Source organism: Panthera pardus, unplaced genomic scaffold (genome assembly GCF_024362965.1).
Source record: "Panthera pardus isolate Hobbes unplaced genomic scaffold, ASM2436296v1 HiC_scaffold_2, whole genome shotgun sequence".
NCBI lineage: Eukaryota > Metazoa > Chordata > Mammalia > Carnivora > Felidae > Panthera > Panthera pardus.
In genome coordinates, this window is record NW_026526765.1 from 61,162,237 (window position 1) to 61,183,823 (window position 21,587).

The 21,587-nt window shown below is 52.9% G+C and overlaps 2 protein-coding genes across 4 annotated transcripts in view; both read left to right on the top strand.

Annotated features, from left to right (window-relative positions):
- The window catches only part of RANBP17 (RAN binding protein 17), a 332,283-nt gene extending 327,330 nt beyond the window's left edge, over positions 1 to 4,953 (top strand). For all 3 annotated transcript variants that reach the window (XM_053907091.1, XM_019450292.2, XM_053907092.1), the window contains 3 exons: positions 578 to 676; positions 2,560 to 2,687; positions 4,529 to 4,953. In XM_053907091.1, coding sequence (XP_053763066.1) covers positions 578 to 676; positions 2,560 to 2,687; positions 4,529 to 4,625 — 324 coding nt within the window. In that variant the 3' untranslated portion in view covers positions 4,626 to 4,953. The remainder of the gene's footprint in view (positions 1 to 577; positions 677 to 2,559; positions 2,688 to 4,528) is intronic.
- Positions 4,954 to 15,416: 10,463 nt separating this feature from the next.
- Positions 15,417 to 18,595, top strand: TLX3 (T cell leukemia homeobox 3). Its single transcript, XM_019450294.2, has 3 exons — positions 15,417 to 16,309; positions 16,664 to 16,907; positions 17,848 to 18,595. Exons 1-3 carry the CDS (start codon positions 15,748 to 15,750, stop codon positions 18,056 to 18,058), a joined length of 1,017 nt encoding a protein of 338 aa, XP_019305839.1. The 5' UTR covers positions 15,417 to 15,747; the 3' UTR covers positions 18,059 to 18,595.
- The last annotated feature ends 2,992 nt before the right edge of the window (positions 18,596 to 21,587 follow it).

Below are 21,587 nucleotides of genomic sequence, written 5' to 3' on the forward strand. Positions count from 1 at the left end.
CCTCAAGGCAGAGGTTGCGGTAGATGCCTATTCTCTTTAAGTGTCTTGCAGACTTTGAACTTAAGAGGATGGATGAGTATGTACATGTAAAAGTGAAGGGAGTAAGTGAATTAGTGAAGACCAAATGAGCCTGAGCCAGTAGGAAACGGGACATTCCGAGGTCACATGGAATGTATCCCATTTCTCCCTCCCTCTGAGAGATGTTGCCCCTTCATAACTTGACCTGTGGTGAAGTGAGAGGCAGAAAGGAGGGTGAGCTGGGCTTTTACCTGGCGATTTAGCGTGGAGGACAGCATACCAGGGTTGGGAGGCAGAGACTGATCCTCTTAGCCTCGTAACCTCTGACTTCTGCCCACCCAGAAGGTTCTCACCAAAGCTTTTGGTGGTGGGAACTCTTATCAGGGAGCTGGCCAAGAGTTCCTACATGCAGCATTATAGGCTCACAGAGTCAAAGCTCTTGGTCCAGGAAGAGCCCTCATGGCTGTTGGCAAAATGTAGGGGTAGAAGGTAAGCACAAAAAAGACCTGGGACTGGGGGGACCTCTGGGCCAGGGTCTTCATATGACTCTGTCTTCTAGATGATGTCTGTCCTCATGAACACCATTGTCTTTGAAGACTGTCGGAACCAGTGGTCAGTATCCAGGCCTCTCCTGGGGCTCATCCTGCTCAACGAGAAGGTGAGTGTGATCGCAGGAAGGTCCATGGGAGGGGGTCACTGCGGGGAGGGAGTAGCTGTGCACCAGGCCAAGCTGTGACAAGAACAGAAGGAACAACGGAGCTTGAGCTGGGACCTCAAGCGCCCCGGGGCAAGGCCATGTTCCCCAGCAGGCCCTTCCCCAAAGATCTTCTTCAGGTAAGTGGAGGCCTCAAGACCAGCTCTCCTGGAACCCAGCACTCCCCACGCATTGGCAGGTGGTTTGCTCAGTATTCTTCAAGCTCAGCCTCACTCCCCTCTTCTGTTTCCAGGGGAATTCTGAGCTACGACTCTCCTACTTCTTGCTTGGCTCCCTCTTATATTTGGGATCCCCAGTGCCCTGCACTGTAGTGGCCCTCAGGGACTCACCACAGAGCCAGCACCCTTCACCTGGGAGCACGAGTCTCCAGCTTGTTAAATGCACTCACCACCCTGGGCTGCTTCCCAGGCCCTCCAGCTTCCTCTCGAACCCACCCCTGTCTCCCCAGCAGTCAGTAGGAACAGTACATTACTGCTCAGGAGAATGAATTGTCTATACAATAAGATAGTACTGGGGAGAAAGACAGTGAGATTAGAGGCAGCCGCATACATTAAAATTCAAACTGAAATCCCAGCCTTGGAAGGAAACTAATAGAAGAAGAAAATATATCAAAAAGAGAAGAGCTGTCTCATCATTCACCTGTGCCGAAGTATCCAATTTTAGCCACATTCAATAGCACTGTCATTCATCTTCCCTTGGTGTTATTGTGATTTAAATCCAAGCTCTATAAAAGAGAGCAGTTCTTTTAAAATGATTGAGAGGGAATAAGGGCAAATTCAGTGTTTAGAAAAAGCTTATGACATCACAATATTATACTTTACTGATGGAGGCAATATTTCACGGTTTGGGATGAAAAACTAATAATTTTCTATTTGGTGTGAGTCACTGCATCATTATAAAAGGGAAAAATAAGTAGTTTTGTGCATTCCCAATCTTGTTCAAGAAGACATTGTGGTTTAAGTGTAATGCCTCTGATATATAGTATTTAAGTATTAGTCTGACTACATATTAATTACGTGTGTTTTTGATGTGGGCCGTTTTAATGTATGATGGAAATTAAATATCATGCTGTTTGGGCTTGGAAGGATAAACACATGACTGACAAAATGTTGTCTTTGTGCCGAAATTAAGCTGTTTCCAATGATTAGAATCTGTGTGTAAGCACGAGAGCTTGTGTTTGTGTAAAAGGTAGCAGACCCCAGCAGAGGAGAAGGGGTTGTGTAGTTCTTTGTGACCAGGTATGACAGGTGGATTTCCTAGTTCAGGAACGCGCTCCCAGAGCTACGCAAGCCCCTTTAGCTCCCCGCCTCAACAGAGCAGATCCAGCCTAACCCAGGGGACAGGGACTTGGGACAAAGTCTGGGGTTGTTTGAGAAGTGATTCACTAAAGCCCAGATGATGATGCAGCCTGAGGGGGGATACCTGGGCCTTTTCCTCCAGTCACCCCAAGTTCTCCCTGTTAAGTTCTTTGCCTCAGCCTGAAAGGCCCTTCCTCTTTCCTTTCAGCCTTTCTGTGATGAGTGGAGAGGAGAGTCAGGAAGACCTTCACATGCTCGGTCCCCCACAGAGGACCTAAATTGTTCAGTGACCATAGAACAATTATAGCAAGAAATTTTTATGAGAAGGGACAATACAGTTTATACCTAGCAATGTATCTACTGCCTTGGTTTTCTCTGAAGGCTTAAAGTTCAAAGTGGGGCCTGGACCAGAGCTCCCCTGAGAGTCAGGAGCACTAAGCAGATGGAGCAGGTAGAACTCCTCCCCCACAGCTCTCTCGGGGCCCAGGTTTGAAGTCAGGGCCCTGAGGTTGTTCCGTCTCCCCACAGTATTTCAGCGAACTGAGGGCAAGCCTGATCAACAGCCAGCCTCTCCCCAAGCAGGAGGTCCTGGCCCAGTGCTTCAGGAACCTGATGGAAGGCGTGGAACAGAGCCTGTCCACCAAGAACAGAGACAGGTAAGCACTGTGCAGTAAGCCCAACATCTCTGGCTTGTGGAAATGAACTGGGGTTGTTCTTAACACAGCTCACATATAGATGTGACTTTTCTGTTACACCTCGTAACCCTAAACGCGGTTTATTTCCATCCAGTAAATATTACTAGGTATTTGCTTTTTTAAAGCACCATGCTAGGCACTATTTAGGGATGCAGAGATGAACAAAATGCAGCCTGTGCCCTTATGCACTTTATAATCCAGCACGAGGTAGGGAAAATAACTCACTGAGAAGGTCAAAAGAAGGAAAGCTCAGATCTGCCATGAGGGACAAGGAAAGCTCCTGGCATTTGAACAGGCACAAGCTTTGAGGCCAGATAAACTCCAATTTAAATTTTATCCCTGCCCTCTATAGGCTGTGTGGCAGCGAATAAGGCAGTCAACTGCTCTGATCCTCCGTTTTCTCATCCACAAAATTGGTTGTGATATTTAAATGACAGAATGTAGTAAAGCATGGTACCTAGGACATAGGAGCCATGGTAAACATTAGTTCCTTCTTCTGCCTGACCTGTAAGAGTGCCTAGTTTTACAGTTGCCAATGAGATCTAAATGAAAGAAACCGAGACTTACCAGGTATGCCTCCATTGTTCATTTTTTTAGAGCACAAAATTTTACTGAATATCTATTATGTGCTAGGCATTGAAGATACCAGTGGTGAACTAACTGTTCAAGGTTTTTGCCTCATAGAGCTTCTAGTGGGGGAAACAGATAATAATGAACAATAGAGAAAGAAAATGGTTTTTGGGGGGGAGTGCTGGGGGGGGGTGGGCAGAACTGCCTGCACCACCCTTTTATAAAAGTGGCAACATTCAAATGTTTGACCATTTAAAATGCACATCATCAGTCATTCCAGCAACCACTGCAGCCAGCGTGTGGTGGAGTCCCCAGCCTGGGCTCTGACAATACAAAGCCAAGTGTGACAGACTCTGCAAACACATACCCTTGACTGCTTGTTCCACGCCGCAATCCTCTGTCAGGCAGGAGGGCAACCTCTGAGGCCAGCAGAAGAGACTTAGTGGATGGGGACACCCCAGGTGCCTCAGGTGGGGGAAGATTGCTTGACCTGAGGCTTGGGAATTTGAGTATCAATTGATTGTTGAAAATAATGTCAAACAGCCCTCCTGTTCAAGAGAGCACTAGCCAACAAGGACTAGATGCTTTCCATGTACCATGCACTGTGTTGAGTGCTTACAGGCATTGTCTCAACTGACTCGGTAAATTCTCACTTCACACAATCCCATGGGGTAGCTACTCAAGTTGAGCACCAAGACAAGAGGTTAAATGTTCATCCAAGATCACCCAGTTAAGAAGTGGTGGAGCCAGGATTTGAACTCAGGTAATCTAGCCCAGTGCCCCCTCTTTTTGAACCACTAAGCCCGGTTTTCTCATCCACAAAATGAGGATACAAATACCTACCTTTGGGAAGACTCGTGATGCTTAAGTGAATCTATACGTAAACTCAACCCAGTGCCTGGCACAAAAGGTTTGATTCTTTCCTTTATATTCCTTACCATCTCTGTGTAATTTGATTTTTTTTTTTTAATTTTAAATAGTACACCCACAAAATGTACCCCTCAAATGGGTCTGGGTATATATGGTGGTAACCCTTGTTTTCTGGCCGGGGAAGGTGGAGAAGGGGGTGTTGGTGGCCAAAAGTAATGGCTGCAGTGGAGGCGGGAGGCAGGAGCTCAGCCAGGACCTGGGGCTCTCTCCAAGGTTCTGAGCTCCACAGTGGCTTTATCCTCCAGAGGCTCATATAACTTCCGCCTTGCCACTGCCCTTGGCCTTTCTTCCTCTTTCCACAGGTTCACCCAGAACCTATCCGTCTTCAGAAGAGATGTGGCAGAGGCCCTGCGGACTGATGGCAGCACCGAGCCGTGCAGTCTGGATATGATGAGCTGACCGCCTTCCCTGACCATGTGCCGAGCAGCCTTTACCAAGAGACTCTTGTGGGTCCGGGTCCGAGGACAGCTATGTCGGCTAGCCCAGGAGAATCTATTTTTCAAAACAAACAACAACAAAAGCCCTACCTTTTTATAAGTCTGGCCTAATTATAAGAATTTATAACAGTGCACAAACAATGTAAATTCAGTCTTTACATTGAAAAAAAGCAAAAGATGTGTTTTCAGTCTTTCTAAAAAATAGCATTATCTTTGTTCTTATAAATGCTCCGAAAGGGTGTAGAAACAATATTTAACCAAAGAACTTAATAAACCAGGTTTGAACTTAAGTGTGTGCTAGTTAATGGAACTCTGTTGTAATCAAGGTTGTGAATGTGCTGGAGATGCAACCTTCAACATGGATCCTGAGTTGAGACAAATATCATTTGAACCCATTAAGTTAGTCGTTTCTTATGAGTCTGAAAGCAGCAGCGTTGGGGTCTCGGAGCTGTGGGTATTTAGAACGAGCCTGGGAGCGCTCCGAAGCATCCCACAGGACTGCGCGCAGCCCTCTTGGCCTCAGCAGCATCTGATAAAGTTGAGAGACAGTAACACAATTAAATGACTTACAAATAACGTTTGCTTTTCACTGGCATAAATCTGAAGTGGTTCGGTCTAGAAGAATTAAGCTGTGCAATTACTGCCTGCAGAGATATTCCTTCAGGAGTCAGGCAGCCCCTGCAAGAAGTTCTGGGTGGTGCCGACACCCGGTCTTTCTGCCTCCACTTAACTTGTAGGACAAGCTGAAGGTGTCTAATTAAAATATATATTCAAGGGGTGCCTGGGTGGCTCAGTCAGTTAAGCGTCCGACTTCAGCTCAGGTCACGATCTCGCAGTCTATGGGTTTGAGCCCCGCGTCGGGCTCTGGGCTGACGGCTCAGAGCCCGGAGCCTGCTTTGGATTCTGTGTCTCCCTTTCTCTCTGCCCCTCCCCTTCTCATGCTCGCTCGCTATCTCTCTCTCTCTGTCAAAAATAAACAAACATTAAAAAAAAATTTTTTAAATCTATATCCAAGACAGCTTTGCCTTCTTGAGACACCCAAAACAGTTCTGGATTTTCAGAGGATCAGGTTTCCATCCGTCCACAAAAACTCTTATTACTGTAGGGATTGCAGCTTAACCCAAACCCAGGACATGAAGGAGGCCTTCCCAGTTTGTGATAGACTGTAACTAGGCTATTAATTTGAGCTTGCCACTGTCTTACGGCTTTTGTATGTCACTGCCCTGTCTACACGGTTCAGGCTTGTAATAAATATCGTGCCCTTTATTTCTAATAAGACATGAAAGGTTGGCCTTACTGGTGAAGAAGTAGTAAATCCACAGGCTCCTGTGATAATCATGTTTCCCAGACTAGTGTTTCTTGAAACCTTTCTTGGTACTTGAGTTTAGCAACAGGCTTGTCACATAAGAGCAAAATCACCCAAGGTTATCTCAAAATGTTTTCCTTCTCTATGTGAACCCAAGAAATCAGGGAAATGTGTGTTACAGATAGGGTGACTTCTGGTATTTAATGAGTAAGGAGGCCTTAGCCTTATGCTATATTTCTTTAGCACTGGGAAATGTAATTTTCCCTGAGAAGGCAAACTCTAAACTTTATGAAACATCAACTATCTGTGCAAGTCCGACTTGAGGACGTCTGTTTCTCAGGGGCTTATTACTGCATATTCGTCTCACAAAAGTGCTTCATAGAAGGTCTGTCCCACTCTGACACTTCTTTCTTTTATTATTTTTTTTTTATGTTTGTTTATATTTGAGAGAGAAAGAGTGTGAGCAGGGGAAGAGCAGAGAGAGAGGAAGACACAGAATCCGAGACAGGCTCCAGGCTCTGAGCTGTCAGCGCAGAGCCGGACGTGGGGCTTGAACCCACGAACCATGAGATCATGACCTGAGCCGAAGTCAGATGTGTAAACAACTGAGCCGCCCAGGCACCCCCCCCCCGACACTTCTTTACAAAAGTTGGACCTGAAAGCACCACACCATCTGCACTGAAATGCTCCCAAGAAAATAACAATGCACACTTGCTTTTCTTGGCCGCATTGCCAAAGGTCACCTGGTGGTTTCACACCAGCCAGGGAAGGCACCATCAGCCTTGGCCTTGAAGAGCTGCTCCCACAGGAGGACTTGTCAGGCCTGCCCTGACGGCCAACCTCAGCCTGCTCTTGGTGGAGATTTACAGCACGCCTCGAGGCGACACACAGGCTGAGAACAGACATAGCAAATACTTAACAGAACATCTGCCACGCCCCTTCCATGTGTGATCGCCCTTGGTCCTCACAAGAGCCCTGTGAAGGCAGACGGCATTATTCTCCCCCTTCAGCTAAGGAAAGCGCGGCTCATAGGTGGTACGTAGCTTACACAGGTCACACAGGCGAGATCTGAACCCATCTCTCTCACCTCAAAGCAATTCCTGCTTTCTTCCAAGAAGACCTGGATTCAAGAATGATGAGCTGAGGGGCACCTGGGTGGCTCAGTCGGTTGAGCGTCCCAACTCTTGATTTCCGCTCGGGTCATGATCTCACAGTTCGTGGGATCCAGCCCCACACTGGGCTCTGTGTTGACAGCATGGAGCCTGCTTGGGATTCTCTCTCTCCCTCTGCCCCTCCCTACCTCTCTCCTTCTCTCTCTTCCTCCCTCCCAAATAAACAAAAATAAATACTTTAAAAAAAAAAAAAAAAAAGAATGGTGAGTTGAAGCCAGTTAATATGTACATCCACTTTCATGTGTGTTTCTGAACTCTGTTGCTACAGAACAAATTACCCCAAACTGTATTGGCTTAGAACAACAGTGGTTATCTCACGGTTTCTGGGGGTCAGAAATCTGTATGTAGCTGGATCCTCCGCTTAAGGGTCCCTCACAGACTGCCATCCACATTGTTGGGCTGTGGTCATCCCAGGACTCAACTGGGGAAGGATCTGCTTCCACACTCACTCATGGTGAGGAGTCAGCTCCTCACAGATTGGTGATCTGAGAGCCTCAGTGCCTTGCCGAATGGGCCTCTCCATAGGGCGGCGCGCAGCATGGCGTCTTGGCTTCATCAAGAGCGAGCAGAAGAGCGAAGAGACATTGCCGCAGTCTGGAAGTCCAGCCTCTTAGCTCATCTCAGAAGGGGCATCCCATCACTTTTGCCGTATTCCCTTGGAAGGAAATCGCTAGGCCCAGCCCGCACCCAAGGGGAGGGGTTACCCAAGGGCCTGAATACCAGGAGGCAGGGATCTACGGACGCCATTTTCAAAGCTGCTTGCCACAGCTCTCTTAACCAGCCTTTACTGGAGAGGTTAAGTGTGGCTACAGGTTTCTCCCTTGAAACCTCGAAAGGAATCTTGATTTTCTTTGGAGGGTGAATGAAGTTCCATTCTGTGCCCTAAGGAAGAAAAGATGGTAGGGAAGCTGGCATGTTTCCGGGGCACATTACACTGCGCACTCACCCCACTACCGAAGCTGTTTGGGAACTGTGTTCCCACCCACAGCCTGCCCTGAAGACTCCTGGGGAAACAGTTCTCTGGAGGGACACCTTATGCCGGCGATAAATCAAGCGTTCAAGGGCACACCCACACTTGTGGAATCTACACAAAGGAGAACTAGTTGGATCTGTTATGTACTCGAACGAGGTCACAGGAGTATGTAACTCACAATCAGCAACAGGAAGAAATAAACAGTGCAGGCAGGTCTCCCGGGTCAGAGTGAGGGTGCAGTGGGAGGTGCAGGCCAGTGCTGGCTCACCTCATTCTCCCGGGGGGGCCGCCGTGCAGACAAGTATCGTTGGTGCAGTGGCATCGGGGCGGGGTCTACATCTAGCCAACTGCTCCAGTTGATACTCAAGCAAGAAACGGTGTGAAGGTGTTTTGACTTTGCTCGATGGTTGCCTTCCACACTGACTTAAGAACCTGACCCTGAGAAAGCTGTATCCCGCTTATATTCCAGATGTTTCCATTTTTCTGTGTTTGCCATTCAGGCTTCTCTAGGATGCGGGGGCGGGGGGGATGAGAGCGCATGAGTCCCTGTGCCACGTGATGATCCCAGCTGCCCAGAAGAGCCCTCTTGGCCGCCCAGACTCGCTTCCACTGGCCCTGCCAACCTAGAAGTGCCACTGGATTGTGGTACTGAAGGTCTCTTTCAGTGTGCAAAACAGGCCTGGCATATAGCCATCAGCTGAGACCCTTGAGGATTAGTTACCCACCAATAGAGAGCTGGGCATGAGAACAAGGAATAGGATAGTCTGGATGAGAGAAACTGGGAAAGTGAAAAATCTGGCAGATGGAAACCCTATCTAGATGGAGGTCAGTCCAGCAGTTTGGCGGTGGTAGCCTCTGGGAGAACTCAGCTCCTTACAGTGACGTGGGAGAGAGCACCTGGAGAGGAGAGCAAGGTGAGTAGAAAGGGAGAAAGTAACAGTTTCAAGGCAAAAATTAATTATAAGCACATTTATTATTGAGCAGCCACTGAGCATTGCAAATACCTACCCCATTTAAATTAATGTTTCCCAATTAGAATATCAAGTAAGTAATATTATCCCCATTTTAGAGATGAGAAAACTGAGACTAAATGACTTCCCCCAGGCCACATAGCTAACAAGTGGACAAGCTGGGTCAAAATCAGGTCAGCCTGGGGCGCCTGGGCTGTTAAATCAGTTAAGTGTCCGACTTGATTTCAGCTCAGATCACAAACCCAGACTCTTGGGATTGAGCCTGCTTAAGCTTCTTCTATCTCTCCCTCTCCCCGATTCACATTCTCTCTTGATAAAAAATCAGATCAGCCTGACTCCAGAACTCATGTCTCTTATCCTTTATAATCCCTTAAACTGGGTGCTTCACCACCGGACTTCAGGGCCAGTGGATGGGGAGGTGGGCCTGGAACCCTCCAGGAGCCCCAAATGGAGCTGGACACTCTCAAAGAAAGGCCAGTCCAACACCTGGGTTCCTTGTATGCTGTGTCCATGGGTTCCGCCACCGATTCACCCTCCTCCCTGAACTTTATAAAATCGTTCTTGAGACTTTTTAATGTTTTATTGAGGTGCAAGTTTACGATGACAGCAAACCTTTCAAACTACAGCAAGAGTAACCTGCCTCCTTGGCATATTAAAAAATAATGGTAGTGTCGGTTTTTACGTCCCATAGTTTGGATTGCTGATAAGAGCGCTTCCTTGACAAGATTCTTTTTGAGGTTTACAGAAAGCGTAATAAAATATGTAAGTTACATTTCCACAAACAAAAGCTATAACATAAGTTATTTATAAGCGTGAGATACAACAGTATCACGATAAATAAACCATAAAGGATACCTGCAACATCCATCTTAATGTAATTTGCCCAACCAAAGTGTTGAAACGAAGTCAAATTTAGTAGAGAAATCTGTCAGGAAGAGAGGAAAGTTGTAGAACACAAAATGGAGAAAATGGCTGATGGGTGGTGGAGGGAAACGAGGGCATGGGATCAGTTTAGGGGGTATCCAGATGGCCCTCACATGTGGCTGCCTCCAGTGCCTAATCTCACTCCCCTGCGCCCGTGTGCACTGACCAGTCCCTCTCTCCTTGCACTCGGCCATCTGCACCTGGTCCCTGCTCACACACCCCTCCGCATCCGCCCAGCCCTCTCCCTTCCTGTCTCACACCCTCTGTCTTAACCCCCAGCCCCATGGCCAGCTTCTTGATATGGCTGCCAGCCTCCCTGCCTCAAGGCCAGGGCCCCGGTGGGACTCGGCACAAAGATCCTGGAAATCATTCATTCACTCATTCATTCGCCTACCACAGATAAAGTATGAGACAAAGTCCCTGCCTTCAGAGAGCTGGCGAACAGGATAAATAAGATGGGTTTCAAAGGCAACGAATGTAAGGATGAAAATAAACAGGGATGGGGCGCCTGGGTGACTCAGTCCATTGAGCAACCGACTTCGGCTCAGGTCATGATCTCACGGTTTGTGAGTTTGAGCCCCGCGACGGGCTTTGTGCTGACAGCTCAGAGCCTGAAGCCTGCTTCGGATTCTGTGTCTCCCTTTCTCTCTGCCTCTCCCCTGATCATGCTCTGTCTCTCTGTGTCGCAAAAATAAATAAACATTAAAAAAAATTTTTTTAATAAAAAAAAAAAAGAAACAGGGATAGAGAGTGACAGGGGAGAGGGGGCTACTTTGGAGGATGGGCAGAGAGCCATAACTGACCTGCATTTTCAAAGATGGAAAAGGCACCAGCCTCGGGCAGAGCTGGGGGAAGTGAATGCTGAACCCGCGTATGCGCACAATCCCAGATGCACTTGGATCCCTTTTCCCATCCCTTCATCTGACCTTGCTGTGTGCTCCTCAGGTTAGTACCACAAACTTGTGATGTGGATCCTCCAGCGGGCCCAGCCCCAACACATAGAATAACATGCTGTCAATGCTGTTGTGTCCCGAAGGAGCTCTCCGACTAGCAGAAGGGACAGAAAGGAGCCCCACCATGGCCAGTCCTCATGCCTCTGCTTCCGGGCACCTTCACCCAGCTCCTCCACTAATCTTCCCTGCCCCCTCAGTCCTTACTACCTGCTCCCAGAGTAGAAATGGGAGAATGAGGTAAAGGGAAAAGCATGGGCTCTGGGGTTAAGATAGTCCTGGGTTCAAATCCCAACTCCAGCCTTCTCAGCTGCATACCCCTGGGCGAGAGATTCACGTCCCTCGACCAACTGTCCTTTGAGTCTCGTGACTGGTGCTGGGGGGCACAAAGACCACACAGTACCAGGTGGCCTTTGCCTTCCTCCAGCTGGCAGAGTCGAGAAGGCCTTGCAGGCTTCCTCAGGAAGGCCCCTCCCTAGTCTTTCCCATCATGGGGAGGCAGCAACAAAGAGTTCAAACTACCTTACTCCCACTAACAGATGGGCAAACTGAGCCCCAAAGTTGGGACACGGTCCAGAAAATTTGAACAGGTGCTCAGTACATATGTGTTGAATAGATGAATGAATGAGCGAATCAGTTTGGGCAGGCATCTTTAGAGCCTTCCATCCTGAGAACTGCAAGGGCCCCCAGAGACTTCCAACCCGGGTGTGCAAACAAAGAGTGGAAGGTGGACAGGTAAGCAACCTGTGACACGGTTATGTGTGCCAAATTGTGTGTGTGTGTGTCTTTGTCTATGGAAGTAGTCCATAACATTTTCATCGACCTTTCAAATAGGATCGCTGACCCAAATATATTTAAGAGCCCTGATTCAATCTCTACCCCCATTTCATAGATAGGGAAATTGAGTCCAATTCACCCAAGAAATAAGCGGCAAAACAAGACTGGACTAACTTGGCCTCCTGAACATGGGCAGTTGGGAATCCCAACATCCTGTCCTCCAGCCCTGAAGCCACCCCTCTCTCCTGGATGTCTCCCAGCAAGGCCCCCACCAGTCCACCGGTCCTCCCAACTTCTCCAAGGGGAAGAAGAGACAGTGCATTGCACTCAGAAATCTTTCTGGCCCCCACAACCCCAGTTCTTAGAATTTTCATCGTCTAATCTCTCTTCTTGGGCATGTGCATATGTGTCTGTCATTGTTCAACTGATAGCAGGCAAGAAGGGACAGCATTAAATTTATAATCTCAGGAACACCAATTACGCATCAAAACATATTTGGGCAAAAGGTGCTTAGAGGTAAATTTATGACCTTTTATATATTTCTTAAAAAAAAAAAAACAAGAAACGTTGATAAAAAACATTAACTAGATTTTCACCTCAACAAAGAAGAAAAAGTTAATGAAAATAAATCAAAACATTCCTCAAAGACATGACATAAAAAAGAAGATAAGGAAATAACAGGCTTCTCCTTAAGACCAGTAAAATAGACAAACCTTTGGCAAATATGATAAGAGAAGACACAACTGAGAAACACTGAGAGTGGAGAGCAGAGGATGTTAGCTCAGATTCACATGAGAGTTTCCAATTATGGAAGAATCTTCCCACAACATTGTTACAACGAATTTGAGAACTTGGATGAAATGGACAATATTCTGGGCACTGGCTTCCGAATGTGAGTATGCATCAGAATCACCTGGAGGGCTTGTTAAAGCAGATTGCCTAGCCCTACCCTGGAGTTTCCGATTCAGGAGGTCTGGGCTAGGGTCCAAGAATCTGCAATTCTAACAAATTCCCAGGTGCTGCTGCTGCTTCTGGTCCAGGCACACATTTTGAGAACCCCTGTCCCAGGGACTGCTATCTGCCCCATTTACTCCCCTTCCTGAGCTGGCTAACCTCTCTGCTCTGTCTGGACTGGGAAAGAGGGGGGTTGCTATCAGTGGCCTACTGCTGGATGACCACGAAACTAGGCACCTCAGAAAGCTGGGACCCAGGTGGCGAGGCAGAATTCTGCCCCTGCCTTGCACTGTTTTCACCTGGATGGGCTCTTTGAATCCCATGACATCGGTACTTTTGCTTTACTAGATTAGGAACTGACGTGCAAAAAGGGTGAATTCCCCAAGCCCACAGCTGGCAAACAAAGGTTCTTAAGCACTGGGCCAGTCACCATGCCCTGGGGGCAGTGTGGGCCACATCACCCACTTCTCTTTAATTCTTTTTTTTTTTTTTTAACTTTTTTAAATGTTTATTTATTTTTGAGACAGAGTGCAAGCAGGGAAGAGCAGAGAGAGAGGGAGACACAGAATCGGAAGCAGGCTCCAGGATCCAAGCTGTCAGCACAGAGCCCAACACGGGCTCGAACCCACGAACGAACGGGGAGATCATGACCCCAGCCGAAGTCGAACGAACGCTTAGCCAGTGAGCCACCCAGGCGCCCCTAATTCTATGCCCACATACCTGTGTGGGGTGGGCCTTGTTATCCCAATTTAACAAAACCAGGAAGTGGGGAGGACAGGCCTGGAACCCTGGGCTTTGGATGCCAGAAGGGAAATGGAGCAGGCGAGGTGACTCCCTAGCCCTGGAGAAGGGGGACTGTGAGCTGCATGAACTCTCTGACCTGAAGTTCCCTCATCAGGTAAAAAATGGGATCAATAACAGCCTTCCCTCACAGGGTGGTTGGGAGAAATAAGTAAATGCCCACCCCCTGCCCGGCACACACTACGTTTTCCACCTACAGCAGCCCTACTGTTGTCGTTAAAGTTATTATTATATAATCCAGTTCCTCACAGGCATGTCCACAGACCTTATCTCATTTACTTCTCACGGCCACCCTGGGGGTAGCTATTACCCTTCCTATTTTACAAATAAGGAAAATGAGGCTCCAGGAGGGGCAATGAGGGGCCAAACAGTCCCCAAACCACTGGTGGCAGAGCCTGAAATAGAAGCAGGAGGCCCCCAGTATGGAGTCAGTGTTCCATTTGAAGATTCTTGGATTTCCAAGGAAAGAGGGCTTGTCCTGCCCCAGGCACCCTGCCCTCCTCACCAGTGCCTCACTTTCCAGTGGCCTCATTCTCTCCACCCAGCAAGAGCCAGCGACTAGCCCAAGGTCACTCAGCGGGCGGTGACCTGACTCAGGAACCCAGGCCTTAAGACTGCAGATCTTGAAACCTCTGAGCTACTGGGGGTAGATTATTAGGAAGAACCCCCAACATGCTGCCTCCCACCTTTCCTGGTCCTCTAAGACTGACCCTGCGGATAGACAAATAAATAACATTTTTGTGTTCAAGATACTGAGCCTCTGCAAATAACCTAAAACTGCAAACAGATAAACAAGAACCATCAGAATAATACGTCAACCATCACGTTGCGGGTGGGAGTGGGAGGGCAGCCACAGCCCCTCAGTGCCTACTGTGTGCCAGGCCCTAAGCCCTACCTACCTTCTCTCAATATCTCACGCAAGACTTACGACAATCCCGCAATGCACGCGTGGCCCATTTTATAAACGAGAAAACCAAGCCCAAAGATATGAAGTCACTTGCCCAAGGTCACTGAACTAGAAAGTGACCGACCCAATGTGAACACTCTTCTGGCCAACCGCCTATCAGAGCTCTCACCACGTCCGCAAGACAGGGAGAGCGAGAGGGGCCTGGCCAGGGGTGCAGCAGTCAGTTTGCACCTAACGATTTTAGAATTCGCGAGTAGAAAACGATTCTGTATGTCTCCTCCAGGGGAGACAGCTGAGGCTGGCGCTGGGGGTGACCTCTCGGCGTACGGTCCTGTCCTGTCCATGGTGCCCCTCGACCCGCCTTGACAGTCCCTGAGAGCGTGAGCGGAGCAGGGAGGGAGCGGTTCAACACTCAGGCTGGCCGGGAGCGGGAGGGGCTCGCAGCCCCCGTTACCCAAAGAAATCCCGCTCTTAAAAGATGAACAGCCTCTGCGCCTTGCCTCTCGGGCACCCCGATCCCCACACCTGCCGTGCCACGGGCGGGTCCCCACGCGCGACCATAGTCCCGTCCATCCTGCAACGAATTTCGAGGGGCTGGATCCCCGCTCCCCACCGGGGGACCCTGGGTCCCTAGACCAGCTGGGCCAGGCACGCGTGGGCTTCGGGGGGTCACACCTCGGTCCGCCTGGCGGGAGCCGGCGACTGCCTCCAAAGTGGCCCGAGCGGGGGCGAATTCTCCCCACGCGGGTCGGTGTCCTCGGGAGCGCGGCACACGCGGCGGGCTCCCCTCACGCGGCGCGCTGGGAGCGCGGAGCTCGTGCGGGGTAGTGCGCTCCTTTCGTTGCTCCCGCGGCGGTGGAGAGTCCAAGACGCTTCCGCGGATTCCACAGGGTCATTCCGGACTTGCCACTCCATTGCAATGGAGAGGATTCGCATGGTTTGGTTTTTGCCCAGATGACAAAATTTGGAAGAAAACGAAACCCCCCTCAGCAAGAGGCAATCTCACCGGCAGAGCGCCCTGGCCCGCCCCGCGCTGCGGCCGGGGAAGCGGCCCCGGCCGGGAGGAGCGGGGAGCGTCTGCTAATTGCAGCTTCGTTAGATTTCGGGTTTGGGAGGCTGCGGTTCGGGCGCTAATATCCGCCGCCCATTATCCCGGCTAATAAATTTGACCTATTGTTCGTTTGTTAAAATGATGTCACCTTGGAACAGTCCCTAAGCTCCTATTTCCATGAATTAGGCCTTTATTGAAAGCCGGGAGCCAATGGGAGGAGAGAGGCTTGTTGATCGCAGCCAATGGCTGCGGCGGGAGAGGAATTAGCAGCGGAAACTCCAGGTTCGGTTCAAGAAAGATGACACAGAGCCTGTCGGGCCCGCGCACTCTTGGCAAAGTTTCAGTGCAACGAGAGGCGCCGGGCGCTCCATGGCCGCGCCGTAACAGGGACCCAGCCGCCTCCCCGCCCAGCCCAGCCCAGCCCTTCCGCCCGCCCAGGATGGAGGCGCCCGCCAGCGCGCAGACCCCGCACCCGCACGAGCCCATCAGCTTCGGCATCGACCAGATCCTCAACAGCCCGGACCAGGACAGCGCACCGGCCCCGCGGGGCCCCGACGGCGCCAGCTACCTGGGAGGGCCCCCCGGGGGCCGTCCGGGCGCCACATACCCGTCTCTGCCCGCCTCCTTTGCCGGCCTCGGCGCGCCCTTCGAGGACCCGGGATCTTACAGTGTCAACCTGAGCCTGGCGCCCGCCGGAGTGATCCGAGTGCCAGCGCACAGGCCGCTGCCCGGGGCCGTGCCACCGCCTCTGCCTAGCGCGCTGCCCGCCATGCCCTCCGTGCCCACGGTCTCCAGCCTGGGCGGCCTCAATTTTCCCTGGATGGAGAGCAGCCGCCGCTTCGTGAAAGACCGCTTCACAGGTGAGCAGGGCGAGCGAACAAGCGCCGGGCCTTGGCCCTCCCGGGGCCAGAGGCGCCGCGCCCTAGGTGCTCCACTCCGGGAAACGATTCCGGAGGCCCAAGCGCGACGGAGGCCTTAGTGCCCGGGGCCCCGGGCTACCGTAGGGGGAGGAAAATCAGGGCGTTTCGGGGAAATAAGCCTACGCCCAGGGGAAGAGGGGAGTATCTCCCAACCGGCTTGGTGCCGCTGGGGACGCGGGGGACCAACGAAATAGCGGAGCACCCTGCGCCCAACCGGGCGGCACGGGGTCCGCGTGGGGCCTGAAAGGCAATCGAGCCGGGCTGGGCTTAAGGGGGCCTCGTGTGTCTCCGCAGCGGCGGCGGCGCTCACGCCCTTCACCGTGACCCGGCGCATCGGCCACCCTTACCAGAACAGGACACCGCCCAAGCGTAAGAAGCCGCGCACGTCCTTTTCTCGGGTGCAGATCTGCGAGCTGGAAAAGCGCTTCCACCGCCAGAAGTACCTGGCCTCCGCCGAGAGGGCGGCGCTCGCCAAGTCCCTCAAAATGACGGACGCGCAGGTCAAGACCTGGTTCCAAAACCGGAGGACCAAATGGCGGTGAGAGAGGCCCGGCTCAGCCCGTCTTGCACCCGCCCTTCACCTTGCCCCGCGCCGCAGCCTCGCGCTCTCCCCATTCTGTGCTACCCGCTACCCGCCCTCCCAGGGCTGCGCCTTCCCACTCCTTCCCAAATTTTATCTCCCTTGTCTCCTTCCCGCCGGCCTGTTTCTCTCCCCACTCTCTCGCGCCTCGGCTTCTCCTCCATTCCCATCCCTGTATCGCTCTCGTGCGCCTCTCCAACTCTCCGTGTTTTCTTCCGCTTCTGGGGCCGCTCAGTTTCCTCTCACCTGCACCTTCACCAGCATCCACCCCACCCCCCACCCTTGGGTCTCTCGCACTTTCCTTCTCCCTCCCACCAGCCCTCTCGGATCTCCGACAGTCCGCGCGGGCTCCGTGTTCCCCCTGTGGCTCCCCATCCTGACTCCAGCCCCGTTTTTATCCGATCCCTATTTCCATACAACCCGTGAACGGCGAAGCGATCGCGTTTTGGAAGAGAGGTTCGAGAAGGGCCTGGGAGAACTGGATGAGGCTGACCTGGCCCAGGGACACCGCGCGGGCAGTGCAGAGCCAGCCCTCCCACCCGCGAACCCTAGCGTCCCGACTGCCCGCAGGGCTGAGTCAGTTACACGCATGCCCTGCCCTTGTTGTCCCGCAAAAGAAACATCTTTGTTGTTGGCGAAGCCACAATACGCGGACGTGCAGGTGGGCGGCGGGCGGAGTCCCCTCCCCACGACCGCCCGGCACACAACAAAAATAAACGATGCCAACCCACTCCCCGGACGCGCGGGCCTCGGGCGCACAGCGCCAGCAGGGGTGCAGACGGGTCCTGCGCCTCGAGGCTCCCGGCTGGCCTCCGCTCCCGGGAGGGCTGGGGCCCCGCCGGCGGCCCCGCAGTGCCGGGTGCATGACGGTGCTGTCCCTCTCCCTCCCCCGGTGCAGGCGGCAGACGGCGGAGGAGCGGGAGGCGGAGCGGCAGCAGGCGAGCCGGCTCATGCTGCAGCTGCAACACGACGCCTTCCAAAAGAGCCTCAACGACTCCATCCAGCCCGACCCTCTCTGTCTGCACAACTCGTCGCTGTTTGCTCTGCAGAATCTGCAGCCCTGGGAGGAGGACAGCTCCAAGGTCCCCGCCGTCACTTCTCTGGTGTGAGCCACGGATCGCCACGGATCGCCAAGGATCGCCGCCCCCACCCGGCGGGGCGCCCCGGGCCCCCAGCCGGGCTGGGGGGACCCGAGGCCGAGAGGGACAGGGGCCTCCGAGCTCCAGTAGGCCCCGGGGCGCGGCCGCATCCCCGCCGGCCGCGGAGGGGGGCTGGGCCCGGGCTCCGCGCGGCTGCACAATCCGAGCCCCCGCCCCGCGCCCAGTCCCGCCCCAGGCCCGGGCCTGACAAAGAAAGCGCCTTACGTTTCTCCGCCCCTCGCCCGCACCCCCCCGGGCCGGGCGCCTGTATTATACTTTGTACTTTTGCCCAAACGTGTAAATAATAAAAGTTTTGGCTTTTTTCTTTAGAAACCGGCCACCTGCTTCCCCCGCGGGGGCCGCTAGAGGAGGGGCGGCCGACCAGGTGGCTGGGGGGGAGCGCCAGGGCTGGGGCACCCTGCGTTTAGGCTGGGTCCACTCCTCTCCTTTTCCGTTCCTTTTATTTAAGTCGTTTTATTTAATAAAAAAGTTAGCTATTTCACTTAACGCCGCTTTTATTTCGTTTTCGTTCCAATAATGCTCGGCGAGGCCGGCCCTGCGCCCCACCCCTTCGGCGGTAGAGGCCGAGCCGCAGTGTACGGGGGCGCATCCACATCTCCAAGCTTCGTCGGTTTTCGCCTCAGCTCCGACCCCGGCCCCGGGCCCCGCGGAGGATCCGCGGTGCAGGTCAGTGCGTGCCGGCCGCCGGCAGTTCGGGTGCCGGCGGTGTAGGGCGAACGTGGGAAGGGCACTCTAGGCCCAGAGGTCGCAGGCCCGCGCCAGGCAGGGTTGGGGATCACAGGCCCCGGGTGGGCCAACAGTTAGGTCGTCAGTGGCCGGGCCCACCTAGGAGGTGAGAGGCCCCGCGACCTTGAACTTCTAAGAACTCGAAGCCCTCACCCCCGTGCCCACTGTCCTCTTTTTCCAGTGAGGCCTCGGGTCTTGGGCGGACGCAAGGACTGGCTATGGGGGATCTGGGCGCACTGTGGGCGGGCCGTGGGCACAGAATCGGCACGCTTCCTGGTCTCCAAACGCTCGGCGTCTGAGGAGTAAGTGCGGGCCACAAATTCAGAACACCTGCACCCTTTGGGGTTGCGTGGGACCACAGGTGGAGCGTGGCGTCATGTGACGTCACCGCACCCGGGCGGCGTCACTGCACACGAGAGGGGCGGGGCGCCCAGAACGCCGGGAACACCAAGCCCAGGTGTGAAAGCAGCCAGGCCCAGTTCACCCAGCTTTACCTCCGGTCGGAAGCTGGGAATTTCTGGATCACGCGCTGGGCGTTAGGTGGTCCCTTCCAACAAGACACACGGTCGAAGCGTTCGTGAACATTTCCTCTTGCTCCCTGATTTTTGTTCCTCCCTTTTATTAGGTCTTTTAAATTTTTTCTTATGTCTGGCCTCTCCACTTCTTTCTCTACGATGTTCTCTATTTTCTATTCTATTCATTACTCTTGGTCTCTGTGTTCCTAGGACTTTTGCTTTTCCTTTACAGTTTTTTGCTTCCCTGTATAATTCGTTTACTGTTGCTTTTAGTTTTTCCAACTCTTTCTTTGTCGTCTCTTCCCCCCCCCCCTCCATTTCAGACTCTCCCGTCCATCCTCTCTCTCTCCACCCACCCCCCCCACCCCCCGGTTTCTTTTTCACCTGTCTTCCTCCTTCCCTCTTCTTGTCCTTTTTGCTTTCTCCTTCTGGTCTCAGAATCTCTTTGCTTCTGTCTTTCTCTCGGTCACTGGCTCCTCGTCTCCTTCGTGCCCTCCTCCTGGCCGAGCTCCCATTAGCTTCCTGAGGCTAACCAGTTCTGGGGCTGTCCCTCGGGCGCTGTGACAGCCTCACCCGCTTCATCACGCCGCTTCCCTCCCGACCAAGCGCCGCCCCGCGGGGCTCGCGTGTTTGGGCGCCTTCGCAGGACGCGGGCTGCGGGATTCTGTACACTGGCGGGGCTCGAGAAAGGGGTGCGGGTAGTCTGAGAAACACCTCTTCGGCTCCCATCATTGCTGCCTTCGCCTCCACCTCCAAGCCTTGCCCGGAATCCGGGTCGCTGGTGACTTACAGACACCCCCAGAGAGAGACTAGAGGGACTCAGACCTTCAGGTCCCTTCCCTTGGTGTTTCCCTGAAATGCTTCTAAGATTTTTCTCCGCTAAAAAGCATGATGGACGCCCCATCGGGATGGGAATGTGGGCTATCCGCCCGGGGACTTGAGCATCTAAGAACGACCTTCTTTGCCTCTGCCGGCCAAGCGGCCCCTTCCTCAGAGACTGGCGTCGCCTTCCGGTTTCCCTCACTTTTAATCTTTTTCTTTATAATAAGGCTTAGTGGTTTTGTTTCTCTAAAGTATTTTTGTTTTGCCAGGCTAACCCTTGAATCTTGGGCCTTTTCGGGGCACACACACACGTCTTTTTCTTTCCCTCTGCTGCCTTGATTTGAGCAAAAGGTCTCTGACCCAGAGGCTCACCTGGGGTCAGCGTTCAGACAAGCCCCAGGGATGGGCACCTAGTCTTGCTTCGGCTCTCAGGGACATCAGTTTTTTCCTCTCCGGGTGCTTCTGGGGCTTGCGTCCTCTCTGAGCGCTTGCCCCCAGCCAAACCTTCCCCAGCCAGAGACTGACTAGGAGTCCCTCTGAGTTAGGGTGCTGAGCCCACTGGTGTGGGGCTGGTTGGGGACTGTGGCTCACTCACGCCCACCCAGAGCAGTGTGGGCGCCCCCAAAGGGAAGGATAGATTGCTAAGCTGGCAAGGGTGTTTAGTGCCTAACCCCCTCCTGCGGACGTGCAAAGCCTGGAGGTTATTTCCACTGTGGCTGCGGGACTGGAGCCCCTTGACGCCCTGTTAAGAGCTCCCACTCCTCACGGCCCTCCCGGGCAGTCTGGGCGCACACATATCCAGATCAGTCAGGCGCCCTTAAGGTTGAGTGTAGGGGAAAGAGAATCTGGAGTAGGCTGAGAAGCCCACATGAACGGTTCCTTGGCGATCTGCTCCCAAATCTAAGACCCACCTGTGCCCAAGGAAGCAACAGAGGTTCCAAAGGCAGCGGATGCGTGTGGATGTCCAGCCCCACCGCGGAGGGAATTAAGGACGAGAAGCAGCAGGCCTCTGCGTGAAGGCTGAAGACTTGGACTCGCTGCCCTTCCCCGTGCTCGGTTCAAGTGTCTCTAAAGCCACACCCATTTTACAGATGCCGCACTGGGAGGCACGAGGCAGCTTGTCGGCCTGCGCAGACTGTTAGCGCGCGCGTGCGCGCGCGCGCTCTCCTCGTGCTCTGGTTTCGGGGGGCACACCCGCAGGCAGGGATGCCTGCGCCCCAAGCCAAGAAGGGCGAGGCTGACGGTCCAGAGGCTAGGAGTTAGGCTGTGCTCAACTATCCCCGGGAGGCCCCAAAGCCAGTAGAGTCTGGGGGGACACGGCCGGTCACAAGAACAGACAGACACTAGCTCTGGGGCTACCCTCTCGCGTCCCTCAAGTGGAAACGATTCCCCTTCAGCAAAAACCTGTACAGCAC